General features: G+C 37.7%; 2 protein-coding genes across 2 annotated transcripts in view; both read right to left on the bottom strand.

Moving 5' to 3' along the window:
- Positions 1-5,776, bottom strand: part of LOC127650634 (NLR family CARD domain-containing protein 3-like) — a 222,841-nt gene extending 217,065 nt beyond the window's left edge. The window contains exon 1 of the mRNA XM_052136193.1: positions 5,650-5,776. The gene's annotated coding sequence lies outside the window, so the exon portion shown is untranslated. The remainder of the gene's footprint in view (positions 1-5,649) is intronic.
- LOC127650624 (NACHT, LRR and PYD domains-containing protein 12-like) overlaps positions 1-25,855 on the bottom strand; it is a 174,979-nt gene that overhangs the window by 40,682 nt on the left and 108,442 nt on the right. The window contains exon 3 of the mRNA XM_052136151.1: positions 369-476. Coding sequence (XP_051992111.1) covers positions 369-476 — 108 coding nt within the window. The remainder of the gene's footprint in view (positions 1-368; positions 477-25,855) is intronic.

Raw genomic sequence — 25,855 nt, 5'->3', positions numbered from 1 at the left:
TTCTGTCTTATTTACTTTCTCTTGGATCTTATATTCTGACGCTGCAGTGTTTTGTTCACCATGTTGCAAAAGGCAGTATTTTATGTTGGCATCGTGGCAACACTCTTAACAGTAACAGTAAACACACAAACACTGCGGCCATCACACACTAGAGCAGAAGGAAATACATTTATCAAGTGCTGAAACTCTTGTGAATAGATGCAAATGAAACTGTTACAGTAAAGCAATCAGCTGTAGAAGGACTCGTTATTTTTATTATAATTGCATATTTCCTTTTAGATTTATATTTTTTACACTGGATTCTTTCTAATCGTCCCTCAGACTGTGGTGTACACGTTCATACTGTCAGTCAACATGAGAGTCCTCACCTCACATCAGCACAAGGGGCTCCTGAACTGAATTCAGGTGGACACTCCATTGACCGGTCACTCTTCATGGACACACAGCTGGATTCAGGAGATTCTCCATGAATGACACTAAAACACAACAGCAATTAAACACTGTTTTAAAAACTACAAACTCTCACAAACACTCTTTTCCTCTCATCAGTTTCTCAGTTTTACTCTTCCCAATATTTCTCTCTTCTTCAAGGGGGTAACATGTTCTTTTCCAGTGTTTGGTCATGTTCAATGCACAGTCCTAGTTCAACATTCAGCAATTTCACTTCTGCTTATTTGATGAAGATATATTTGAGCACATGACATTACACAGCAGATCTGATCTGAATGTCACTAAAGCTGGAAAGACTTTTGTTCTGTTCTCTGTAGTTTATTTCTGTGTCACTAGGTGGTGCATCTGGTTTTACTCAGTTGATGCTGATATCTGCTGATGACAGCTGTCTTAAATCTGTCAATCATCTTTTCAATCATTTATAGAAGTTTGTCTGTGTCACGATTCCCTTGTTGTCTGCACTGTGTTTCACTAGTCTTAGTTAAAAAACTCAGGGAAATGCAGGGAAACCGTCCGGTGAAAGACCACATCCGCGATTTTCTCGCGATTGCGAGTGCCACCGACTTCCCTGACTCCTCCCTGGTGGTGTTTTTCCGGGCCAACGTGAACAGTGCGCTCAAGGAGCAGTTGCCACCGGCGACGCGCGGCTGGACCCTCCGCGATTTTGTGGAGGAGACGCTTCTGGCATGCGGCTCGCCGTTCACTGTGGGTGTTGTGGAGGAGGATCCTGCCTCTCCTCCCACAGTGGTGACCCTCCAGTCGTCCATGGCTCGTCCTGTTTCGCCTGCTCCACCTGCCAGCAAGCCAACCCCCACGCCTGCCTTGAGCAATGAGCCAGCGCTGCCAACTTCGTCGGCCCGGAGGAGGAGGAGAAGTAAGGCCTCTGCTCTCCAGCCTCCGCCAACCACGGCCAACCAGCCAATGCCTGCAGCCAGTGAGCCAGTGCCTGTAGCCTCGAACGTCAGTGAGCCAGTGCCTGTAGCCTCGACCGTCCTAGAGCCAGCGCCTGTAGCCTCGACCGTCCTAGAGCCAGCGCCTGTAGCCTCGACCATCCAAGAGCCAGCGCCTGTAGCCTCTACCGTCCAAGAGCCAGCGCCTGTAGCCATGACCGTCCAAGAGCCAGCACCTGTAGCCATGACCGTCCAAGAGCCAGCGCATCCCGAGCCTCCCAGGGCTCCACCTCTCAAGTCTCCCGAGCCTCCCAGGGCTCCGCCTCCCGAGCCTTCCAGGGCTCCTCCTCTCGAGCCTCCCAGGGCTCCGCCTCTCGAGCCTTCCAGGGCTCCGCCTCTCGAGCCACCCGAGCCTCCCAGGGCTCCGCCTCTCAAGTCTCTCGAGTCTCCGAGGGCTCCGCCTCTCGAGCCTTCCAGGGCTCTGCCTCTCAAACCTCTCGAGCCTTCCAGGGCTCTGCCTCTCGAGTCTCTCGAGCCTTCCAGGGCTCCGCCTCTCGAGTCTCTCGAGCCTTCCAGGGCTCCGCCACTCGAGCCTTCCAGGGCTCCGCCTCCCGAGCCTTCCAGGGCTCCACCTCCCGAGCCTCCGCCTCTCGAGCCTCCCAGGGCTCCGCCTCCTGAGCCTCCCAGGGCTCCGCCTCCTGAGCCTCCCACGGCTCTGCCTTCCATGGCTCCGCCTCCTAAGCCTTCCACAGATCTGCCTTCCACGGCTCCGCCTCCTGGTCCATCCACGGCTCCGCCTCCTGAGCCTCCCACAGCTCTGCCTTCCACGGCTCCGCCTCCTGAGCCTTCCACGGATCTGCCTTCCACGGCTACGCCTCGTGGGCCTTCCACGGCTCCGCCTCCTGGGCCTTCCATGGCTCCGCCTCCTGGGCCTTCCACGGCTCTGCCTTCCTCGGCTCCGCCTCCTGAGCCTCCTACGGCGCCACCTCCCTCGGCTCCGCCTCCAGAGCCTTCCAGGTCTCCGTCTCTAGAGCCTCCTATGGCGCTACCTCCCTCGGTTCCGCCTCCAGAGCCTTCCAGGGCTCCGCCTCTAGAGCCTCCTACGGCGCCACCTCCCTTGGCTCCGCCTCCAGAGCCTTCCAGGTCTCCGCCTCTAGAGCCTCCTACGGCGCCACCTCCCTCGGCTCTGCCTCCAGAGCCTCCTACGGCTCCGCCTCCAGAACCTTCCAGGGCTCCGCCTCTAGAGCCTTCCTCGGCTCCGCCTCCATCAGCTCCGCCTCCTGAGCCTTCTACGACGTCGCCTCCTGAACAGTCCACGGCTCCGCCTACCTCGGCTCCGCCCTCTGAGTTCCCCATGGCTGTGGTCCTGAGGCCGACTCCCAGACCTCCCAAACCTGTCCTGTGGCCGACTCCCAGGCCTCCAGACCCTGTCCATTTACATTTACATTTATGCATTTGGCAGACGCTTTTATCCAAAGCGACTTACAGTGCACTTATTACAGGGACAATCCCCCTGGAGCAACCTGGAGTTAAGTGCCTTACTCAAGGACACAATGGTGGTGTCTGTGGGGATTGAACCAGCGACCTTCTGATTAACAGTTATGCGCATTAGCCCACTACGCCACCACCACTCCGTCCCACTCTGTCCTTGCCCTGTGGCCGCCTCCCAAGCCACGTGACCCAGTCCCCATATTGTGCTCCCCTGCCTTCTTGCCCCCTGTGCCCCGTTGGACTGCCTGTCTGCCCCCTGTGCCCCCTTGGACTGCCTTCTTGCCCTCTGTGCCCCCTTGGACTTCCTGTCTGCCCCTGTGCCCCCTTGGACTTCCTGTCTGCCCCTTGTGCCCCCTTGGACTGTCTGTTTGCCCCATGTTTCCCTTTGGACTGTCTGTTTGCCCCTTGTGCTCCCTTGGTCTGTCTGTTTACCCCTGGAGCCCTCTTTGGTCTGCCTGCCCCCCCTCACTCCTTGGACGATCTCTTTTTTTTATTTGGGTATTCCTTTTTTTTTTTCTTTTAGGAACGTCTGGAAGCCGCTCCTTCGAGGGGGGTTATGTCACGATTCCCTTGTTGTCTGCACTGTGTTTCACTAGTCTTTGTTAAAAAACTCCACTTCCCACAATTCCCGGCCCTCATTACTGCCAGCACTCTGTCATTGTTCGCACCTGAATGTCGTTTGTGATTATCCTGTGTCTATGTATTTAAACCCTGCTGTTTCTCCATTCCCCTGTCGGTCATTGTTTGTGCATGTTATGGTAGTCTGTGTGTTTATATCCTGCCCGTGTTCTCCGTTGATGATTTTTCATGTTTATGTTGTGTTTTCCCCTCGTGGTTGTTTTGTTTGTTCCTGGTGTTGTTTTATTTTAGTTATCCTGTTCACTCTTTTGTTCATATCATTAAAAGAACTGCAAGTAGATCCTCACTCCTCGTCTGCCTCCTTCTGCCAAACCTAACAGTCTGTAAGTATCAGTGTTTATGAGATGTTTATCTTCATCTTATGTTTGATATTGATGACGTTATTTAAGGTTAAGTTTGATGTTTAGAAAGATCACCTGCAGTGTAATGGTACATGAATCTGCATCATTATTGTGTTTTCAGGATATTATACACGGCAGTTATTTAAGCAAACTGTTACATTTCTTTAATGTACAGACTTAATGAACTTATTTGTGCCTTTTTCACCCCTTTATTTCAGTTTAACTCTCTTCCTCTTTATTTAGGTTTGACTCTTTTGAAGTTTCAAAATAAGGGACACTTAATAAGGGGGATGGGGTTATAATATAATACTATGCGTTATTAATAAAAATTGTATATCGTTTCTTATATGCTAAAATGAGAACTTTCTTGAGCCATGAAAATACATCATTAATATGTTAAAAATATATGTATTACAATTTTTTTCAGTTAACTGTCTTCTTGATCTTATTTATGTATACATTTTGGATGGTTTAGTTTATTTTATTTATTTTATTGTTTATTTTCTTCCTTCACCTGTACTTGTCTTTATGATTGTATTCATACATTGTTTGATCTTATTGAACATTTAAATAGAAAAAAAACTCCACAGTTTTACCACCATTTGTGGACATTTCAGATGGTCCCTTACCGCACCCTCCACAGTATTACCCACTGAAGAGACATTTTCCAACTTAATTTAATGTTTAAATGCATATCTGGAAAGATTTCACAGTGACGCCATCTGACCATCATAAATCCGGGACAAATTGCATCACATATTGATTCAATATGGAACGCATCATTTTATCTTTAAATATGGGACGATCACTAGTTTTACAGGACAGGTGGCAACCCTAAGTGGTGGTGTGCTAATAAATCCATGCTTCAGTTCAACTCACTTGTGGAAGAGTTTATCTGTCTGTCTAGTGGATGAAGGGGGACTCTTTTACGAGGGCCGAATAACTTTCAGCTACGACTGAAGAGTTTCAAATTTACATGCCAATAAATACACAGAATTGATGTACACTATACAATGCAATGTGCTGCTTTCTGAAAAACTGTTTTCACAAGAATTAAATCATCAAATTTACATTTACAGGAGAAACATACACACAAATGACCTTTGACCCCAATCCTAAATAATGTACATTTTTCCAGTTCTGTCTGTGACTGAATCAAACCGGTCTCACTGTCATCTGACTGTAGATCTCACTTTACCCTAAAGCTGTTTCACATGTTTATACTTGAGATAATCCAGTCTGTTCTCATTTCTCCTCAGTGTTTTTATACTGTAGTGTTGTGCAGCATATCAGAAATATCTATCAGTGTATTTTATTAAAGCATTGAAATCCTCTGACCTCTTGACCTTCCCTGTGTCTGTCTGTCCACTGAGATCCTTTGTGGAGTCCATGACATCATCTGAACAGTCCACTGAACACCTGTCAACAAACGGGACATCATCTATATTTGTGACGTGTTTATTTGTTCAATACTGACACATATTTGTTTTTATTTGTCCTCTAGAATATTCCATTAGAAATGAATCAATGAGGTTCAATTGCAGACTGTCAGCTTTTATGACATGTTAAACACCAGCAAAAAGAGAAAACATCAGAAGACTCAACAGAAGAAAACAAAGCAGCGTTTCAAGTCAATAGAAGAAATAACATTTCAGTGCCAAAGAAACTGAACACATACTGACAATTCAGATAAAAGAGCAAAAGTCTCAGTATCTGTTTGTTCTGCTGTGATTAATACTTAGATATCTGTTAGATGTCTTACTGTAGCTGATAGTTTGAAAGGTTTATTATTGTTGTCTTGTGAGTTTTGGTTTGTTTAACAGCAGTTCAGTACTCACCTGTCAAGAACTGTTGATGTTCCTCTTTACTGACTAGAATATCACCTACAAAATACTTCACAATGAATTTATTGATTGTTTCAGACGATTCAGTGGAACAAAAACTGTCGAACTTTTTCTCTGTTTCGATCGTCGTAAAATTTTCTTCTCGTAACAAAATGGATCCTGTTTTAATAGTTTCACATCTGAAGAGGAGGAGTCTGAAAGAGACAAACAACATGTAGAAAGTATTTTAACAATCAAAATAATCACACTCTTCTGCTTTTAGGACAGCAGGTTAGGAATGGGGAAATGAAGCATTGTGAAACTCTGAAGCTGTTCTCTGATTGTCCCGGGAAAAGATTCAAAAGCTGAGTGTCAAAACAGTTTCATCTGCTGGTTAGTACAAAAGAAATCAGCAAAAAACTTGATGATGAAGCACCAACCATACACCTTATTGATGTAGTTTCAATGTTACATGCACAAATAAAAGCCTAACAAGTGTGTGTGTGTGTGTGTGTGTTGATTTTCTGCTTCTGATAAAATCCTAACCAATTAAAGCATGCCAATATCAACCAATATAATTCATTATGATGTAATACTGTAGAATAATGTATAGAAATATGACTAACAGAGTTGCATTTAGGCTGTATTTATTGGTATTTTCTCAAGGGCATACACAGAAAAACACCATACGCCCAACTATCTTTCTAAGGATGTTGCGTATGCCGACCTGAAATAAGTAATGATATGTATGGCCACCAGAACAATGAGTAGCCTTTTGACTTTTAAGTGCACAAACATTCTCTCTAAATGCACAGGAGCGGTGGTAGGTGGGAGTGCAACTGATGGCACAGGTAACACAGACTAAGATGATCCACCAATCAGAACATTAATTTCAGACACAACTGGATATTTTAACCAATCATATTTCCTGTTTCAGTAAAGGGCAGAACATTTACAGCATCTAATGCTGATGCACAATCTTCCCTGGAGTAACCATAAAGAGCTAAAAGCAGACTCTGACAGATATTGCTTTATGTGGTACAACAAAATTACTACACAACAATAAATATTAAGAATAACAGCTATATAAGAATAATAAAGGAAACTACTTTACCAACACCATAACTCAAAACAGAAACAAAACTAAAAGTGTTGGAAAGGCGGAGCTTAGAGTGCCTGTCAATCAACGGCATTATACAGCGGATCAAGTCAGTCGAAATACATCCCCTTGATATGTGCTAGATAACTTGTTGTGGGTGCTAAAGTGTGCGTCCATGAGTGACTGAGTAGGCTAATTATTTCCCTGATATATGTTCTGATTGATCCACAGATCCTTTCACGACTATTAATGTGGTGTTTATCCGCTGATATTGAGTGTATTGGGATCTGTGTTACCCGTTATCTTAGTGTCATCTGCGCGGTGTTTCACATGTTCAATGATATCTGACTCCTGAGGCAATACTATTGCAGATGATGTCGTTATACATGTCACTGTGTTGATGATTACTAGAATGAATCTGTTATGTTCATATGAATTCACCTAAGTGATGTTCATTGCCGATCAGCGGTTTACTTTCGTTTTCGGTTTCTACGTGTTTCTATATTAACGCCATATCAGCATGTTGTGGCAGAGGCGGTGTCAGCCGATTTTGCCGGGGCTTCAGCCCCGAATCTTTTGAGTGTAGCCCCGAATGTATTTTGAAAAGTTGACTGACAAATATGAAACCGGACAACCGGCTACACTGTTAGAAATTTCTGTAAATTACACAGTATTTAACTGTAAAATGAACTGTATTTTACTGTAGGACAGTTATAGCTACAGCATGTTACTGTATTTTAAAGTTGCATTGTGGGAAATATCCCCTTGGCACCACTAAAATACAGTATTTTTCATTTACTGTAAATCGAAATACAGTGGGGAAAAAAAACGAGCGTGAAACCTGACCATTCACAGAAAAGCTTTTATTTCCCGCCTGGAGAAAGAAGAAAACGAAGACACAGATGCAAGAACCAGTCAGATACAAAGGTGTGTACAAATATTCCTGCTTTTACTTAACATATTTAATATTTTTGATTTAACTAAAACAATTTAAATAAAAAAAAACAATAAAAGAAAAAACACTGCCACCTCAGTCACCTCACACTTTATGCTGTGGAGAGAGCTTACTAGAGAGTTACCAACACTCTGTGCAAACATTCATATTTCTTCCTTTTCTTTCCCTTTTCTGAACGTTTTTTTCGGGTCTCTGCCTTGGGTTTGACCACGTCAGGAGCAGGTGAGAGTTCATGTGAACTGTTCGCCGAAAAATAAAGCTTTTGTGTATTAGTTTAACTTTAAAGTCAGTCGTTTTTTCCCGCTATCGCTTTGCGTTAACTGATTACCCCATAATGCACGTCATGCATATAGTGCTAGAGTAAAGTTACAAAGGTGTGTACAAATATTCCTGCTTTTACTTCACATATTTTATATTTTTGGTTTAAAACAATAAAAAAAAAAAACAATAAAAGAAAAAACGCTTCACCTCAGTCACCTCACAATTTATGCTGTGGAGAGAGCTTACTAGAGAGTTGTGCTAACACTCTGTGCAAACATTCATATTTCTTCCTTTCTTCCCTTTTCTGAACATTTTACCGTCATATATGGACATTAACGGGTCTCTGCCTTGGGTCTGACCACGTCATGAGCAGGTGAGTGTTCATGTGAACTGTTCGCCGAAAAATAAAGCTTTTGTGATTTAGTTTAAAGTCAGTCGTTTTTTCCCGCTATATAATCGCTTGGCATTAACTGACATATAAATGCACGTCATGCATATAGTGCTAGAGTAAAACCCGCAATGTTCGTGTGCAAACACTGTGGCGTCTCTGTGGAGACATTATACGCCTTTATTAATCATGCCAGAGGGCATAAAAACACGACGAACTTCAGGTTTACGTGTGCAGTTCCTGAATGCCCATGCACTTTCCAAAGCCTCTCCGCACTTCAGTCTCACATTTACCTCAAACACAGAAAGGCCGCAAAAAAACCGAACAGATCAGAACCACATGATCTGCATTCTAGATGCAGCGTTGAAGGCTGTACATTCGTGTCGACCAAATTCGCCAGTCTTTGTGAACATCTAAAATGGCATATTCGAGATGGCAAAAAAATTGAATGTCCGATTACTGGCTGTAAAAAATATTTTCGAGTGAAGTCATCATTTTCAGCACACCTCAGTAGAAAACATAAAACGATTTTGAGAAATCTGTCTGTGCAGATATCACTGAGATTTCTGTTGCTGTGCCAGATGTGAATACTGAGGGCTTTGATGATGTGGAATTTCAAGACAGTAGTCCAGCCATTCAGCTTGACAAAGACAAATTTCTGACAAATTTGGCTTTATTTTATTTGAGGATGCAGTCAAAAATGATTCTGCCAGCTACAACAATTCAGATTTTAATTGATGAGTTCATGGAGGTGCATACAAATAGCATGACACATACCTTGTCCAAAGTTAATGAAGAATTGACAAAGCTTAAAATTCCAGACTGTCAAATAAATGAAATAATAAGTGGGTTATCTAAAGAAAACTTACTTAAGATGTATAATGAGGGATATTTTAAGTCAGATCAGACTCGGAAGTCTTTTTTCAAAAAACATTTCAATTATGTGGAGCCTGTGCAGGTGTACCTAGGCTGTGATGCATCAGGGAAAGAGCGCTTTTGTCAGTACATACCAGTGAAAGACACTCTGAAGGCATTTCTGAACAATGGATCTGTTAAAGAGCAGTATGATAAGGCCAAGGGGCAAACATCACAAAATCCACATGTACTTGAGGATATAAGGGATGGGAGAAATTTTAAAGAAAACACTCTTTTTAAAGAGTCTTCATCAGTAGTGTCTCTAATTTTATATCAAGATGCGTTCGAGGTAGTTAATCCCCTTGGCTCTGGAAGAAAAAAACACAAACTAGTTGCTGTGTACTTGACACTTTCAGAAATCTGTCTCCATAATAGATCATCTATTGATCCTATGCAATTGGTCATGCTTTGTAGAGAGGAAGATTTTACATTTTTTGGGCAGCAACAAGTTTTCACACCTCTTTTGAGTGATCTCAAGGACATGGAGGAATTTGGAATTGTACTGGAGAATGGAGAGACAGTGAGGGGAGCAGTGGTTGCCATTGTTGGAGATAACTTGGGGTCACATAGCATCGGAGGGTTTACTGAGAATTTCAGTAAGAGTAGACATTTCTGCCATTACTGTCTTATAAACAGAGACATGTTTGAAAGCAAAGGCACAGACTTGGGTCCAACAAGAACAAAACAGAGTTACCAAAACAGTGTGGCAATGTCTGAAGTGCAAGAAATTTGTGAGGGTGTCAACATTTTTACACATCAAATGATCTAACATTTTTTTCTGTTATGTAAAGGTTCATTGTGAGGATTAACCCTGACAACAGCAAGTGCTCCTCAAAGTTCCAGGTCAGTAAAAGAAGTGGGAAGATGGTGCAAAGGAAGAACTCTGGCCTGAACCCTCATGTATCCTCCTTCATTAAGGAGTTTCTGGATTTCAGCTGGCAAAACTATTAAGCTACTAAGAGCAAATACACTCTACAAAGGAGTTTTCTGAATTTGTACATTTTTAAGATTGTACTTATGACTGGATCTGTTAATGAATTGTTTTAAAATGCTCTTAATATATAACTTTTATGTATAAATGTTACTGCAGGTTTTTGGAAAACTACAATCTGCAAGAATATTAAAATGTTATTTAATGTATAACAATTGAACAATTAAATAAATAGAAAATAATAAATAAAAAATTAAACAGTTTTCGTTGTTTCTTTTTATAGTTATTTACTAGTTTTTACTACTGAGACCTGTTGAAATACAATAATTTGTACAGTTTTACAATAAATAGTAAAAGTGGACAACAAAAACAGTAAAAAAAAGTGTAAAGTAATATATTTGTATTGTATTAAATATATTACTGGAGAAAAGACCATAACATTGTGTTTTACAGTAAAAAATACACTATACTGTAAATAAATTTACAGCAAGTTAAATGGTACTGTAAATATGAATACAGTATTTTTACTGTAAGTTTAATTTACAGTAAGTTACTGGCAAACAGCTGCCAGTAAGTTACTGTAATTTCTACAGGAATTTTTTTACAGTGTATACATAATAATATTCGACTGGTTTTAGACCTGCTGGAGTAAAACAAAGAAACAGAAGATGGGGTTATTTTATTTTTAGATTTCTATAAAGCGTTTGATATGCTGGATCATTATTTTATTCTTAAATGTTTACAAATGTATGGGTTTGGTGAAAATGTTCGTAAGATTATTCAGTTGTTCTACACAGATATCACTAGATCAGATGCCTTACAGGCACTTCACCTAGATTTGACATCAAAAGAGGGGTTAAACAAGACTGCCCCATCTCAGCCTCATTATTTATTATGGCTACAGAGATGTTGGCCATCCTTATAAAAAACTCAAATATTGAAAGACTAAATGTGTTTGGACATCAAATTGTGACTAGTCAATTGACGGACGACACAACTTTATTTATAAAAGCTCTTGATCAGATTCACAAAGCAATTGAAATAATTCATTATTTTTCCCAAATTTTCAGGTTTTAAACTTAATATTGATAAAAGTGAAATTATCACAATACATGAATGCTCCCTTGAAGCAATATTTAATATCCCAATCAAATCCAATGTGGAATATTTATGCACATTTCCAAGGATGAAGCTGTTAAGGAGAAACAAAACATCTGGAATAGAAGGAATGAATGCAAATTTAGACTCGATGTATGGATGCAAAGGGATTGATCGATTTTTGGAAGGATTTATTTAACTGAAATGGAGAGTCTTGCCAGGTGTATTTACCTGCATCTTGCCTCTCTATTTCCAATAGAGCTATTAAGACTATTAATCAAATGAATGTTCATTTTAATGGAAAAAGCGTGTACATTACATTAAGAGAGCACAACTTACTCAAGATTACGAGAATGGTGGATTACAAGCCTTTGATTTTCAGTGTATAAATGGCATGTTGAAGATTAAATGGTTAAAAATGTGAATAACTAATGAAAATAGTTTTTGGTTTAGCATTCCCAAAGGTATGTTTAGGAGATTGGGTGGAATTGATTTCTTATTAAAATGTGACTTTGTTATTTCAAAACTTCCAGTCAAATGATCTTCTTTTCACCGAGAGATTTTGCTATTCTGGAAGTTATTATATAATCACAACTTTACCCCACATTGGACCCCCATTGGGAATAACAGATGTGTTTTATCCAGATATAAGTCTCTATGTATTATTGATTGGCTCGAAAAGGGTTTCTGGTCTGTAGTTCACTTAATGGATGAGGATGGGAATCTGTTCACTTTTAAAGATGTTTGTACTAAATACAACCTATATTGTGAACGCAAGTAATCTGAACGTATTATAAATGCCATTCCAAAAAATGTCCTTCACTTAGTACAAAACCCTTTTGTTCACTCGCTAGATGTCTTATGTGAACTCCCATCCCTTCTCTTTGATGGTAACGACCTCATGACAACACTTCCCAACAAACATATTCCTTCTTCCTTTAATTCTATATTATATCCTACACTTTAATATCGTAATGATATATTACAAGTCCAGTATATTTGTGTTCCAGTGACTCCTAAAGCGAAGGAAACTCACTTTAAAATATTTAATGGTATTTATCCTTCAAGTTAACTTTTAAGACTTCGATTTAACTTTGACTACAATACTTGTACTTTTTGTCAAATTGACATAGAGACAACTGATCACCTCTTCTTTTATTGTACATTCAAATGTTTTCTGGGAAAATATGTCCTATTGGTTGGAGACAGAAATCCAATCCCTGCCGACCTTCTCTAGGCCTGTTGTATTTGGAGTGTTATTGGATGACAAAAAAATTGAATTCTTTATTAACATAATGTTGATTCTGGGTAAATTCTTTATACATGTAAATGTATAAAGAAAAAACGTATTTCTCTGTATTTAAAAGTGATTTATTTTGTAACTATTTTCCATCACTGAAATGTATGAAGACTAAACAAGCCAGCAAACTCCTTAAGATGATGAAATACTTTGGTTTATTGGAAGATGAATGAAGAGAAAAATTGTTTTTTAAATTTTTTTATTATTTTTTTTATTATTATTATTATTATTATTTCTTAATTGTATCTGTGTGGCCTGTTGTTTATTTCATTGTTTTCATTTATGAATATAATGCCATTATAGATGTACATTTTGTTTATGTTCACGTGATCGATTTCGTCTATCAGTTTTCTTTCGATGAGTTTAAGGATAACAAGTTGAAATTTTGATGCATGGCTAAACCATGAACGACAGCTTGTGTATTGACTGCAGTTCACATTAATTGTAAAATGTATGAATCTTGTACAGAACATAATACTTTTTGCGCACTGTCCTCTTCTATTGAATGACGTTGGTTTTGTGTCTCTATGTCCTTTAACAAAAACATTTCACATATCAAGATATTACAAAAAAATAAATAATAATAACTGTTGCACTTTCTCCACGGTCCCTTACTAACCACTGTGACACGAGGAACTTTTCCCGGGGTTATTCACATTGTGATGGATGCTCATAATATCCAGTGAAATAATGAAAATAAGCATGAAGAATATTATTAGCTTTCCATGTTTTACAGTCATACTATTTTGGAAAATATTGTCTAAGCCATTTAAGAGATATCGCTGAATGTGTCTTGAATATCAAAAACAAAACAATCTTAACCTCGCTGTTCAGTTCTGGATCAGTGATTACAGTGTGATTTTAGTGAGAAAGCTCAATAAAAACAGCCCAAACACTTTAGTGATACAAACACAGTCTATCATGTTCTGACTTTAATTATTCTACCAGACCATTAACTATTAAATGTATGTTTTGCAAAGACACTGTTTTTACATTATTTTCCCCAGAGAAACACTCACTCCAGTATGAGTACACCGCCCTTTCCACACCGGACACATTCTCTGGATCTGTGTTCAGTGCTGTTAGTGTGTGTGATGATAGACAGATCTCTCACTACAGTCATGAAGAACAAGACTGGAAGAAATCACAAATCTGGAGAGATGTTCCTGAACTACATGAGTCTAGAGACTGGTTTCTACATGAGTTTAGAGACAGGATTCTACATCAGGTTAATATTCTGTCAAACTGCACAAACTCCAAGTGTTCTGGTGAGTTTAATGGGTTTCTCTGATCAATCATCAGATATGTTATGAAACTGTAATTATCTACAATCTGTGTGAGATTATAATCAATATTTGTGTTGTGATTGTACAGCTTCATGTACTTCAGAGAAGAGCTGGATGTGATGTGGAGAAACTTCCTGATGGAGCAATCAAGAATCTGAAGGTGTTTGATGAGTATCAATATGATGGAGAAGATTTTATTGCCTTTAATTTTAACACAACACAGTGGATCAATAAAAATCCAAAAGCCAAAGAAACAAAACTGAAGTGGGACCGTCAAACAGATCGAAACCAAATCATCAAGAATCAACTCGAGAACTGCATGAACTGGATCTCCACATTTAATAATACTCAAAGAAGTATGTTTCAATCAGTTTTAGTAGTAATAGTAGTTCTAGCAGTATTTTTAAACAATTTCTGTCCTGTACAAAAACTAATTAAAGAGAGTGAGGAAATTAATCAAATAAAAGTATGAAGACTTGAATCTGTTCATGTTGTCATAAGATTATGGAATTTGATACATATATCCTGAATTATTCTATATAATGAAATATAACCGTATTTATTGTTGGTTCTTTTTACTCCAGCTCTTCCACATGTTGAGATGTTTGCTGTTGAATCTCCTCAAGACGAAAACAAGTTGATTCTGATCTGTCTGGCCACTGGTTTCTACCCCAAACACCTGGAGATGAATATGATGTTGAACGGCATTAAACTGGATCATGTAAACTCTTCTGGAATCAGACCAAACGGGGATGAAACCTTTCAGCTGAGAATCAGTGTGGAGATCCGCAGAAATGAGACAGAGGGTTTTGAGTGTCATATCAATCAAATCAGTGTTAAAGAGCCAGTTATATCAGAATGGGGTAAATATGATCATATCTTCAGTATTGAGTGAATAAGTGAATAAGGATGATTGATGTTGTCTAGCTTGCTGATGCACATTTGTAAAATAGTAAAGTATAAATAGTTCCTGAATTTTAATATACATTTTCAAAACAATTTAAAGGTGTTTGTAATGTGTTTTATATTTTTGTAATTTGTCAATTTGCAGATGGAAAATGCAGGAATTGCAGTGAAAAATCAAGAACAGATGTAAGAACAATCATAATAGCAGCAGTTACAGTTACAGTGTTCATGATTGTGATTTTTATTTATATCCACAAAAGAAAAATGTTTAATGGTGAGTTCAAATGAGTTCATACAGAAATTATTACTTTAAATGTTCTGTTGTTTAAAATAGTTATTTTATTCATTTTCAATAATTGTATGTCAGATTTCTTGGTTTGATGTCTGAGGTGTCTTTCTAAATCTCACAGGATGAAAATTAATATTCAACATTAATCGCACAAGAACTTGATCATTGAATAACTTGGAAAAATTAACCCTTCACTACGCTATAAAAAGGTTTTATTAAATATTTAATGTATTTATGGCACATGACATGGTCCAAAAAACACAACGGGACGTGACGCTCAAGACGTCACTTTACTGAAGTGTTTCCCGCCTGAACCGATATTTTTTTTTGTGGCTGACTTTACAGACTGAGTCTTCAACATTGATGCTGCCTTGTGGGTATTTTACATTGCCAAGTAATCCCAGACAGCGGACTACAACTTCTGTGGCGGCGGAAATAAAGGTTCAGACAGATTATGTCTTAATTAAACTGATTTGGATTTTAGAAATGTTCTGAAAAATTTCAAGTGAAGAATGAAATAAAGTCACACACACCTGAGATATCATGAGGGTGAATAAATGATGAGAGAATTTTCATTTTTTGGTGAACTTTCCCTTTAACTGCCTCAAACTTTTATTTCTCAAACTCGAAACAATTTCATGTGTTGAAGTTCTGATACATAATTATTTTTATTTTCTTCTATTTTTCAGGTAATTTAATATTTTAGGAAACATTTCATAGAATGAATGTCAGTAAAAATATTCCTATTCCTCAATATTCCACAGTGTTGTGTTTGTAGATTTGTTTGTGTGCTGGTGTTTATGTCATTAAGTGTTAACTTTAATAATTTCATGGTTTAATGTATTTAAAGTTTTATTTTAATAACATGCTGACATCAAGGTCAATTTAAGATGTATTTATGATTATTTAAATATGTTTCTAATAGTTTTGTGTTAAAGAAACAACAGATCTTTAATTGGTAGATTTAAGCCAATTTGGAAGGAACTTTTACGACAATAAAAACTCAAAAGACTCGATAAAAGATTGTCCACATGAAAAGTCTCTTATCGAGTCGTGCTGCTCATCTGAAGTCACAAGATGTTACAAAATCCAAGATTTCAGTTCTCCTTTGGTAATTAACAGCCAATGAAATAAGTTTCCCATTTATTTGATTTATATATTTGTCTCTGTAACACATTCAACATGTTGTTTATATTGTTTTTTTACATTGTGTTTTATTTCATGTGGATTGTGTTTATTGAGTCTCGTGGATGTCTTTGGTTTGTATAAATGTTGTTCTGCAGTTGCTGTGACTGCCAGTGACATTGGCGTGTTTTGTGTGTGTGTGTGTGTGTGTGTGTGTGTGTGTGTGTGTGTGTGGAGATTATCTTAAATCACAGAAATGAAGTTTCGTTTCCTAAAAGCAATTTTCACACACCACCATATTTCTTCTTCACACTGCTGTTTGTGGACAGGAAGTAAACGATTGCAGACTAAACATTAATAGTGGTGAATTGGAGACCACAGCAAATATTATTCTCACTTACCGAAGACCAAAAGAAAAACTAGAGAAGAGTTCAATAATAGAGAGAAACATGTTGAGTAAGATTAACAGATTCAGTGATATTCATAAAGTTAAGAGCAAATTTATCAGAGACATCATCAATATGAATATTAAAATAACCAAGAATCACAACACTAGAAAACTTAAGAATAGATGACAAAAAATCTCTGAAATCATCTAAAAAAATAATTGTTTGTGTCAGTAAATAACGGTCGATTAAACTAGTAGTTTGAAAGGTTTATTTTTGTTGTCTTGTGAGTTTTGGTTTTTCTTAGGGTGAGTAAATAATGACAAAGCGTTCACTTTCACTGAACTATCCCTTTAAATCTTATATAGTGCAGTGATAATGTGTGAGATGTGTAAATTCAGCACTTTATTTCTCAGTAATTTCAGTGTCAGACCGAAAGATCTGAACAAAACTGCAATCAAGTGTTTGTGACTGGATCTCTGACTGCGGTGCGTCTTGAATTTACGACGCAACACTCGAGGATATCTGAACAGCTGATGAAACATTTACTTCAGGTAAGAAACTTCAGTTCAAGTGTATCATTTCTGCAGCACTAGTGTCACTAAACTGAACTACAAAAATAAACTTGTTTGCAAACTGTGTTTTTTAATCACTTGCCTCCGTCTACCATTGTTCAAACAAACAGATCGTCCCGTCCCAAAGTCACGCCGCTGGCCGAGTCAACATCGCTGTTGTGTGGAGCTGGACGGGTCGCTCAAAACAAACAGTGTTTTTTACAGTGTCAAAGAGAAGTGCAAATGTGTTTCCTACAAATGGATTACTTATAGTTTTCTCTGCTCAATAATCTGAGATAGGAGAAAGTATTTTAACATCTAAATAATTACACACTTCTGCTTTAAACAAAGTTCATGTAAATATCATTTGTCTTTTGTCTTTAACTGCTGTATAATATATGATGTGGAAATTTCACTGAACATGTTAATTTTAGGACAGCAGATGAGGAATGGGGAAATGAAGCCTCGTAAAGTGTTTCTCTGATTGTTCTGGGACAGTTACTTACTGTTACTTACAGTTACTTCTGATGTAATTGTGTTAAATACTTTATAGACTATAGAACAATTCTATATAAAACTATAGTGAATTAAAAAGTGAAATTTAACGTCTAATGTTAAAATGTATGTTTTCTAATTTAATGCTGCCCCCTTAAATTCGAGCTCTGATTTGTCTCTGATTTTGGGCTTTTATCCATGATCTCCACAAAACTGTCATCGAGTGAAAATCGGGCTTAAAATCGTGTAGTGTAAACTCGGCATAAGTCTGTCCCTCACAGCCTCGTGTCATTCCCATAAAAATCAAGGATGGCGCTCGAGTAAATAAAAGCTGTTCATTTAACAATCTTTCTCAGTAGATGTGCTGCTGTAGCGGAGCTGTTCTTTTGTTTCATTGAGACCCAGAGTTGTGTTGACATCAGGGTTTGTGTTACTCGCGAGTGTCAAGTGAGAAAGATCAAGCAGCACAACTGTAAACCCGGATGAGTTCAATGTAGTTAAAAAAATTTAGGAAACCGGTTGCCTTAAAAATTTTAAGTAATATGTACTTATAACTTGAGGGAAGTTAACTTAAACATTCCAGTTTATTTAACTTGAAATAATTTGTAATATCAATTGCTGTCCAGTTACTCCATTTAGTTTCTTAAGTTAAATTAGATTTAAATTAATATTTTTTAATTTGTTAAAATAGATAATTAAATTACTAAATAAAAACAAAAAAAGCAAATGACAAAAGTAAATGATTTTCTGTTTTCTTTCAATTTAGAAAGTTTCATTTGAACATAGGAACATATTGTCTTGCCAACTTCAAGTTTCAGAGACTTCCAGCCTTTGTCTCTGTGAAACACAACAGAAATCTTTCAAACTAACCACCAGATATTTGGAGCAGACTGAATTTTGGGTGTCAGCTCACCTTTTCCCAGGTTGAGCATTACCTGCAGAATAAAGGAGAAAGTGTTTTTCATGCACTTGTGTTAGTCCAGGTGCAGAGCATAAATCAGTCCGAAAAGGACACAGAAGTCCAGAGGCAGGTTGGCCAGTTCACCCATCACCAAACTCCCTTCCCAGATGATCCCCACTCTGGATGGGTTTAGCTGAGCACTTTCTTGATCAACGCAATTATGGCAGTAATGTCCTTCAACTTCAAAAACATGAATCAAAGTTTATCCTTTCATTTGTACTGCAACAGCAGAGAGAAAAACAGTTAATTTGAGCCCATTTTACTGAATTTATAGTCAAATCTTTTCAGTTTGTCATGTCATATATCAATAATACAGATATTCAAAAATGCATTTAGTTAAAATTAGCTTGGCCATAAAATAAAAGTCTGGGAAACACTGAATGCTGATTAAATTAGTAGCAGACAGTCTTCACTAATGGCTTAAAATGAAAATAAATAAACAAAAATAACTATGTACCTGCGCTATTTACAACAAATGAATTACTTACGGAGCAGGTCTTGAAGAAGGATCATCCCTCAGAAGGACCGGCAGTCCCCGAAGACAAAGGCACCTAATGTCTGTTGGCTCAGTGGTCTGGAAGATAGTGCACATATTGTACAACACAGTTTGCCAAGGATACTCACATGTATTCATTAAATTCCCAAATGTCCCCACAATTCTTTATGACTTCATTGCAAATTTCCAGGACTGGAAAGTAAAGGACAGGACAAGAGGACATTACACAAAAGGAACGGAGAGAGGATAGAAAAGGGAGAGGACAGAAGGGTAAAGGAAAGAAGAGATGAAACAAGGGGGAGAGCAAAGTGGAGAAGACAAATTAAAATTAGAAAAAAAGAGACAGAAGATGAAAGGAAGAGATTTAAAGGGATATTTCACCCAAACATTACAATTCTGTCATAATTTACTCACCCTTGTATCATTTCAAACCTGTATGACTTTCTTCTGTGGAACACAGAGAGGGTGAGATACATGAGGGTGAGTAAATAATGACAGAATGTTTGGGTGAAATATCCCTTTAAGAATGGAGACGACAAGAGATGAGTGGAAATGAGTGGTTCAGCCTCAGAACATGACTCAGCAAACCCACATGACAGAAAGCAAAACTTCACTGGTACCAGATTCATTTGGTTGCTGATCTGGAGTTTTGGTGTAATAAGTGTACTTTTAGTGCATTTAGTGATTTGAATGTACAGAAACATTTCTGATGTAAACAAGGAAATTGTTCCATTCTTGCACGACTTCCATGTTTGAGCCTAAAATGTTTAAATAGCTGTGCTCTCTTTTCACTGTTATAAGAACAAACTTCCAAAGCATCTCTTCCTGTGACCTGCAACACAGAACAAGTTAGTTTATCATAGAAGAGCAATATCATAGAGAGCTATGAACCAAGATTAAACTGAGTTACATCAAGTAGCTACTGTTTTTGTATTTAAACCATTAATTCACTTTTTATTTCAATCAAGAGCAGTGTCAAAATACAATGTGGTCGCTAACGTTAACTTAAATACACTCACCAGATTCAGTAGACCGTGGTTCTGCACTCTTCCTGACGCCCTTCTCACTCCTCCGATGGAAACGACGTGTGCGGCACCTCGTGCATAGCCGAGCGGGTGTTTAAGCGCGCGAGGGAGGAAAGCAACAAGTAACAAAAAAATGTCTGTCAAAGTCACCGGGCGGGGGTTCAAGCGCGTGGTGTCGATAAAAGTAGCTAGTTAACAGGTGAAAAATGTCCCATCGAACAGTTTAAAACAACGTTTTTCACTTCTCACAAACAGCCCCTCAGTGGAAAAAAGGAATAATAAAAATGTAACAAGCGAACAAATGTCTGTTGAACTGGTTAAAACAAACTTTCCAACTTCTCACCAACAGCTCCTCGAATTCGCACACACTTTTGCAACTCCTCAGCAGCTAACCGGCGTCAGAGACGTTAGTGTGGGACGGGTCTTCATTAAGGAGCCAATTTTACAAAAGAGACATACCACAAACGAACAATTTACTATTTTCAAAAACAAAGTTTTTCAATAAAATACCGGCTGCCATATCACCCTGCAGCTCTTGCCTGGTTGCCCACTAAAGCTAAGCAGGGTTGAGCCTGGCCAGTACCTGGATGGGAGACCTCATGGGGAAAACCAAGGTTGCTGCTGGAAGTGGTATTAGGGAGGCCAGCAGGGGGTGCTCACCCTATGGTCTGTGTGGGTCCTAATGCCCCAGTATAGAGACGGGGACACTATACTGTAAAAAAAGCACTGTCTTTTGGATGGGACGTTAAACCGAGGTCTTGACTCTCTGTGGTCATTAAAAATCCCTAGGGCACTTTCTCGTAAAGAGTAGGGGTTTAACCCTGGTGTCCTAGCCAAATTCCCCCATTGGCCCCTATCTATCATGGCCTCCTAATAATCTCCATCCCTGAATTGGCTACATCACTCTACCATCTCCTCTCCACCAATAGCTGGTGTATGGTGGGTGTTCTGGCGCACTATGGCTGCCGTCGCATCATCCAGGTGGATGCTGCACACTGGTGGTGGTTGAGGAGATTCCCCCCTATACTATGTAAAGTGCTTTGAGTTTGAGAAAAGCGCTATATAAATGTAAGTTGTTGTTGTTGTTGTTGCTAATCGCATTTAAAATATCAATATTCGATTATATAATCAATCTCGGTCAGTGAATATTTTAGCTTTATTGATTTTGCTTTAAAAATGTTATTCATTTATTGAAACACGAAAAACTCATGAAAAGACATTTCAAAATTCAAATTGCACTTTATAGGAAAGGAAAAAGCAAAACAAATACGGAAGTAATAAAAACATCCTCTATATAACCACCTCCCCAAATCCAAACATTTACAGTCTTGGCTCCATTTGCCATCAAGTATCCGTATGCAGCAACAGGTGAAAAATTACTAGCATACAACTTAAGAACTAAAGACAATTATAAATGTATAGATAATTATAATAATTAATAATAAATAAGCCTAAAAAATGATCGTGTTCTTATCAAATGTGTTTGTATCCTGTTTTGGTCATATTTATGCTGCCTTAAAGAAAAAACAAATAGAACTGGATTTTAGGATCAAGATGAAGGTGTCTTGTATTACCTTATGATTGAATCACTTTCGTCTTTGTTTATTTCATATTAATATACCTGTATATATTACTGAACCTGCAGAGTTGCGTTCACAATGTGTAAGAGTGAACTAAACTCACAGCACCTCACGAGATGATCAGAGATCATGTGCAGCATTCTCATAGTCTACATTATTCTTGCAAACAGTTTTCAGTTGAATGAAACTCAGAAAAATGAGTGATAATTCTTTACATGCGCTAGTTTCACGCGACAGGGTCCCGTTGCACCCCTCTGAACAGTGAATCAGACACGAGCCGTGACGGCTTTTCTTTTGTCTGTTTGAAAAATATAATAAAGTGTGTTTCTTCAAACAGCATTTCTTGTCATGTGTCACTCCGAGACACCATTTGCAGGTAGATGAGCAAAATTACTCGTGCATGAAATGCATTTGGAGAGGAGCTCGCGAACTGGATTGAGCATTTTGCGGGTTCTATCACTCTGGTTGCACATAAAAAATAATCTTAACAGCTAAGATCAATGGTTATTGGGAAACGAGTCCCAGAACTCTATGCATGTGCTTGTATTGCTTTTGTGCAGCGGTATAGAAGCTGATCAGCAGTCTGGGGTTGATACAAGTATAGCAATTGTAGACATTATTGTTTGACAGAGAATGATACAGCACGATTATTATCTCTGCAATCACAATTAGATTCAATGTATATGAGAAAAGCCAGAGGGGCAAACATTAGATCAAAAGATAAATGATGGAAAAAGGAGAAAATTCAGCTTATTTTTGTAGGCTGGAGAAAAAGCATTTTGTCATTTCGTCATTTTTGGGGTTTATTAAGGGAATTTCTTTTTGCAACTTTTCAGGAAATATCTAATAATTCGGTTCTATCTCAATGAGACAAGATTAATCACAATTATTCCCAAACCGGGGAAGGACCCTAGACTGTTGGACAATTTACGACCTGTTACTTTATTAAATAATGACTATAAACTATGAACCCATATATTTAACAATCACTTGAGTCTTGGTTTATCTAAAGTTATTGGGGAGACACAAACTGGATTTATTAGAGGCCGATCTATACATAATAATATTCCACTGGTTTTAGACTTGTTTAACAAAGAAACAGAAGATGGGGTTATTTTATTTGTAGATTTCTATAAAGCGTTTGATACGCTGGATCATTCTTTTATTCTTAAATGTTTACAAATGTATGGGTTTGATGAACATGTTCGTAAGATTATTCAGTTGTTCTACACAGATATCAATAGCTCAGATGCCTTACAGGCTCTTCACCTAGATTTGACATCAAAAGAGGGGTAAAACAAGACTGCCCCATCTCAGCTCATTATTTATTATGTCTACAGAGATGTTGGCCATCCTTATAAAAAACTCAAATATTGAAAGACTAAATGTGTTTGGACATCAAATTGTGAGTCAATTGGCGGACGACACAACTTTATTTTTAAAAGCTCTTGATCAGATTCACAAAGCAATTGAAATAATTCATTATTTTTTCCAAATTTTCAGGTTTAAAACTTAATATTGATAAAAGTGAAATTATCACAACACATGAATGCTCCCTTGAAGCAATATTTAATATCCCAATCAAATCCAATGTGAAATATTTATGCACATTTCCAAGGATGAAGCTGTTAAGGAGAAACAAAACATCTGGAATAGAAGGAATGAATGCAAATTTAGACTCGATGTATGGGTGCAAAGGGATTGATCTATTTTTGGAAGGATTTATTTAACTAAAATGGAGAGTCTTGCCAGGTGTATTTACCTGCATCTTGCCTCTCTATTTCCAATAGAGCTATTAAGACTATTAATCAAATGAATGTTCATTTTAATGGAAAAAGCGTGTACATTACATTAAGAGAGCACAACTTACTCAAGATTACGAGAATGGTGGATTACAAGCCTTTGATTTTCAGTGTATAAATGGCATGTTGAAGATTAAATGGTTAAAAATGTGAATAACTAATGAAAATAGTTTTTGGTTTAGCATTCCCAAAGGTATGTTTAGGAGATTGGGTGGAATTGATTTCTTATTAAAATGTGACTTTGTTATTTCAAAACTTCCAGTCAAATTATCTTCTTTTCACCAGCAGATTTTGCTATTCTGGAAGTTATTATATAATCACAACTTTACCCCACATTGGACCCCCATTGGGAATAACAGATTTGTTTTATCCAGATATAAGTCTCTATGTATTATTGATTGGCTCGAAAAGGGTTTCTGGTCTGTAGTTCACTTAATGGATGAGGATGGGAATCTGTTCACTTTTAAAGATGTTTGTACTAAATTCAACCTATATTGTGAACATAAGCAATCTGAACATATTATAAATGCATTCCAAAAATGTCCTTCACTTAGTACAAAACCCTTTTGTTCACTCGCTAGATGTCTTATGTGAACTCCCATCCCTTCTCTTTGATGGTAACGACCTCATGACAACACTTCCCAACAAACATATTCCTTCTTCCTTTAATTCTATAGTATATCCTACACTTTTATATCGTCATGATATATTACAAGTCCAGTATATTCGTGTTCCAGTGACTCCTAAAGCGAAGGAAACTCACATTAAATATTTAATGGTATTTATCCTTCAAGTTAACTTTTAAGACTTCGATTTAACTTTGACTGCAATACTTGTACTTTTTGTCAAATGGACATAGAGACAACTGATCACCTCTTCTTTTATTGTAGGCATTCAAATATTTTCTGGGAAAATATGTCCTATTGGTTGGAGACAGAAATCCAATCCCTGCCGACCTTCTCTAGGCCTGTTGTATTTGGAGTGATATTGGATGACAAAAACATTGAATTCTTTATTAACATAATGTTGATTCTGGGTAAATTCTTTATACATGTAAATTTTATTTTATTATCTACAATTTCTTTTGAGCTTTTCTCAGTAAATTGTGGTGAAAGTACTTGTTGGGACAGAAAACCATCAGATTTAATTTACTGTGAACATCTGAACTAAAGTGGACAGTGAAGCACTCTTGTGGCCAAATCACGCAATTGCATTTAAAAATAATAATAAAAAAGCTTGTCAAAGGGAAAAAAGAGATATATGCAAGATCTGTTGCATATTTAGCCAATGAAGTCAAATGTATGTTTTCTTAAATTCTTTTGCCAGTTCAACATTATTGACATGACAGTTTTATAACAGTATTGCCAAACATTACAAAGATGTTTCTATTTCTCTCTCGGCAACAAGGACCTGTGATGTGTTCCTCTATCTCTAGATCATGGGCACTTAGTCTATATTTAGACACAATCATTCTTTCTTTAAACTGTTTCATTGATAATCTTTTGTAAATGTGGTATTTCTGTTTAGGACCGAATAGTGCTGAAGTTTGTTGTGGAGGTCAAATTCAGTTTTTAATGTTTCATCTTCATCATGTTTGAGGTTTTTGTCAATTTCTTTAACAATAAGTTTAGATTTGTAATTGGATATTTTATTTTCATGAATAAGTTTCAGAGTGAGAATATTCAGAGGGTTTGATGCAGCAGGTTTTGTTGGAGACACTGAATAAATAATGTGCTGGATTTGCTTAAAAATATTGTGCATCATTTCTGCATCCCACTTTTAAACAAATTCCACTAGAAATTTGAAGCAACTTCACCTAAAATAAATGAAGCTGCTATGACCAAATGAATGAGCTTCCATTCAAAAATGTGTCTTAAAATACTGTGAAACACCAGCTAATATATTGAAGGTTTTTAACCCTAAGAGTCTCTGTTTACACAACTCTACATTTTAAGCTCATTTAGCTCAATTTTAAGTGCTATTAGCAGCTTCAGATTTTAGGTTCTGTTCATTTACTTTCAATAAACTTTAAAATAAAATGACCTGAAGAAATAACAGACAACTGCTGAATGTCGAAGGTTTTTATTGTTGTTTACATATTTACAATCTCACAGAGATATTCATGCTCTCCTACAACCTAAATATGTTCACAAACACAAAAATAGTAACAAAATCATGAAGATAAACATAAAACATAAAAACAAGTGGACTATTCAATGACTTAAAGAATTTCAGTATTCTGTCCTGCTCTCAAAATTATAAAGTGGTAACAACAGGTCAAAAACACACCTTAAGGAAAATTGCTTTTTTCTGGTCATAAAATGTATCAAGATTGAAAAAAACAAACATTTCTTTTGATAGAGGAAAAT

Source organism: Xyrauchen texanus, chromosome 10 (genome assembly GCF_025860055.1).
Source record: "Xyrauchen texanus isolate HMW12.3.18 chromosome 10, RBS_HiC_50CHRs, whole genome shotgun sequence".
Lineage (NCBI taxonomy): Eukaryota > Metazoa > Chordata > Actinopteri > Cypriniformes > Catostomidae > Xyrauchen > Xyrauchen texanus.
Note: the sequence above shows the minus strand (reverse complement) of the source record. Positions and strands in the feature narration are given on the sequence as shown.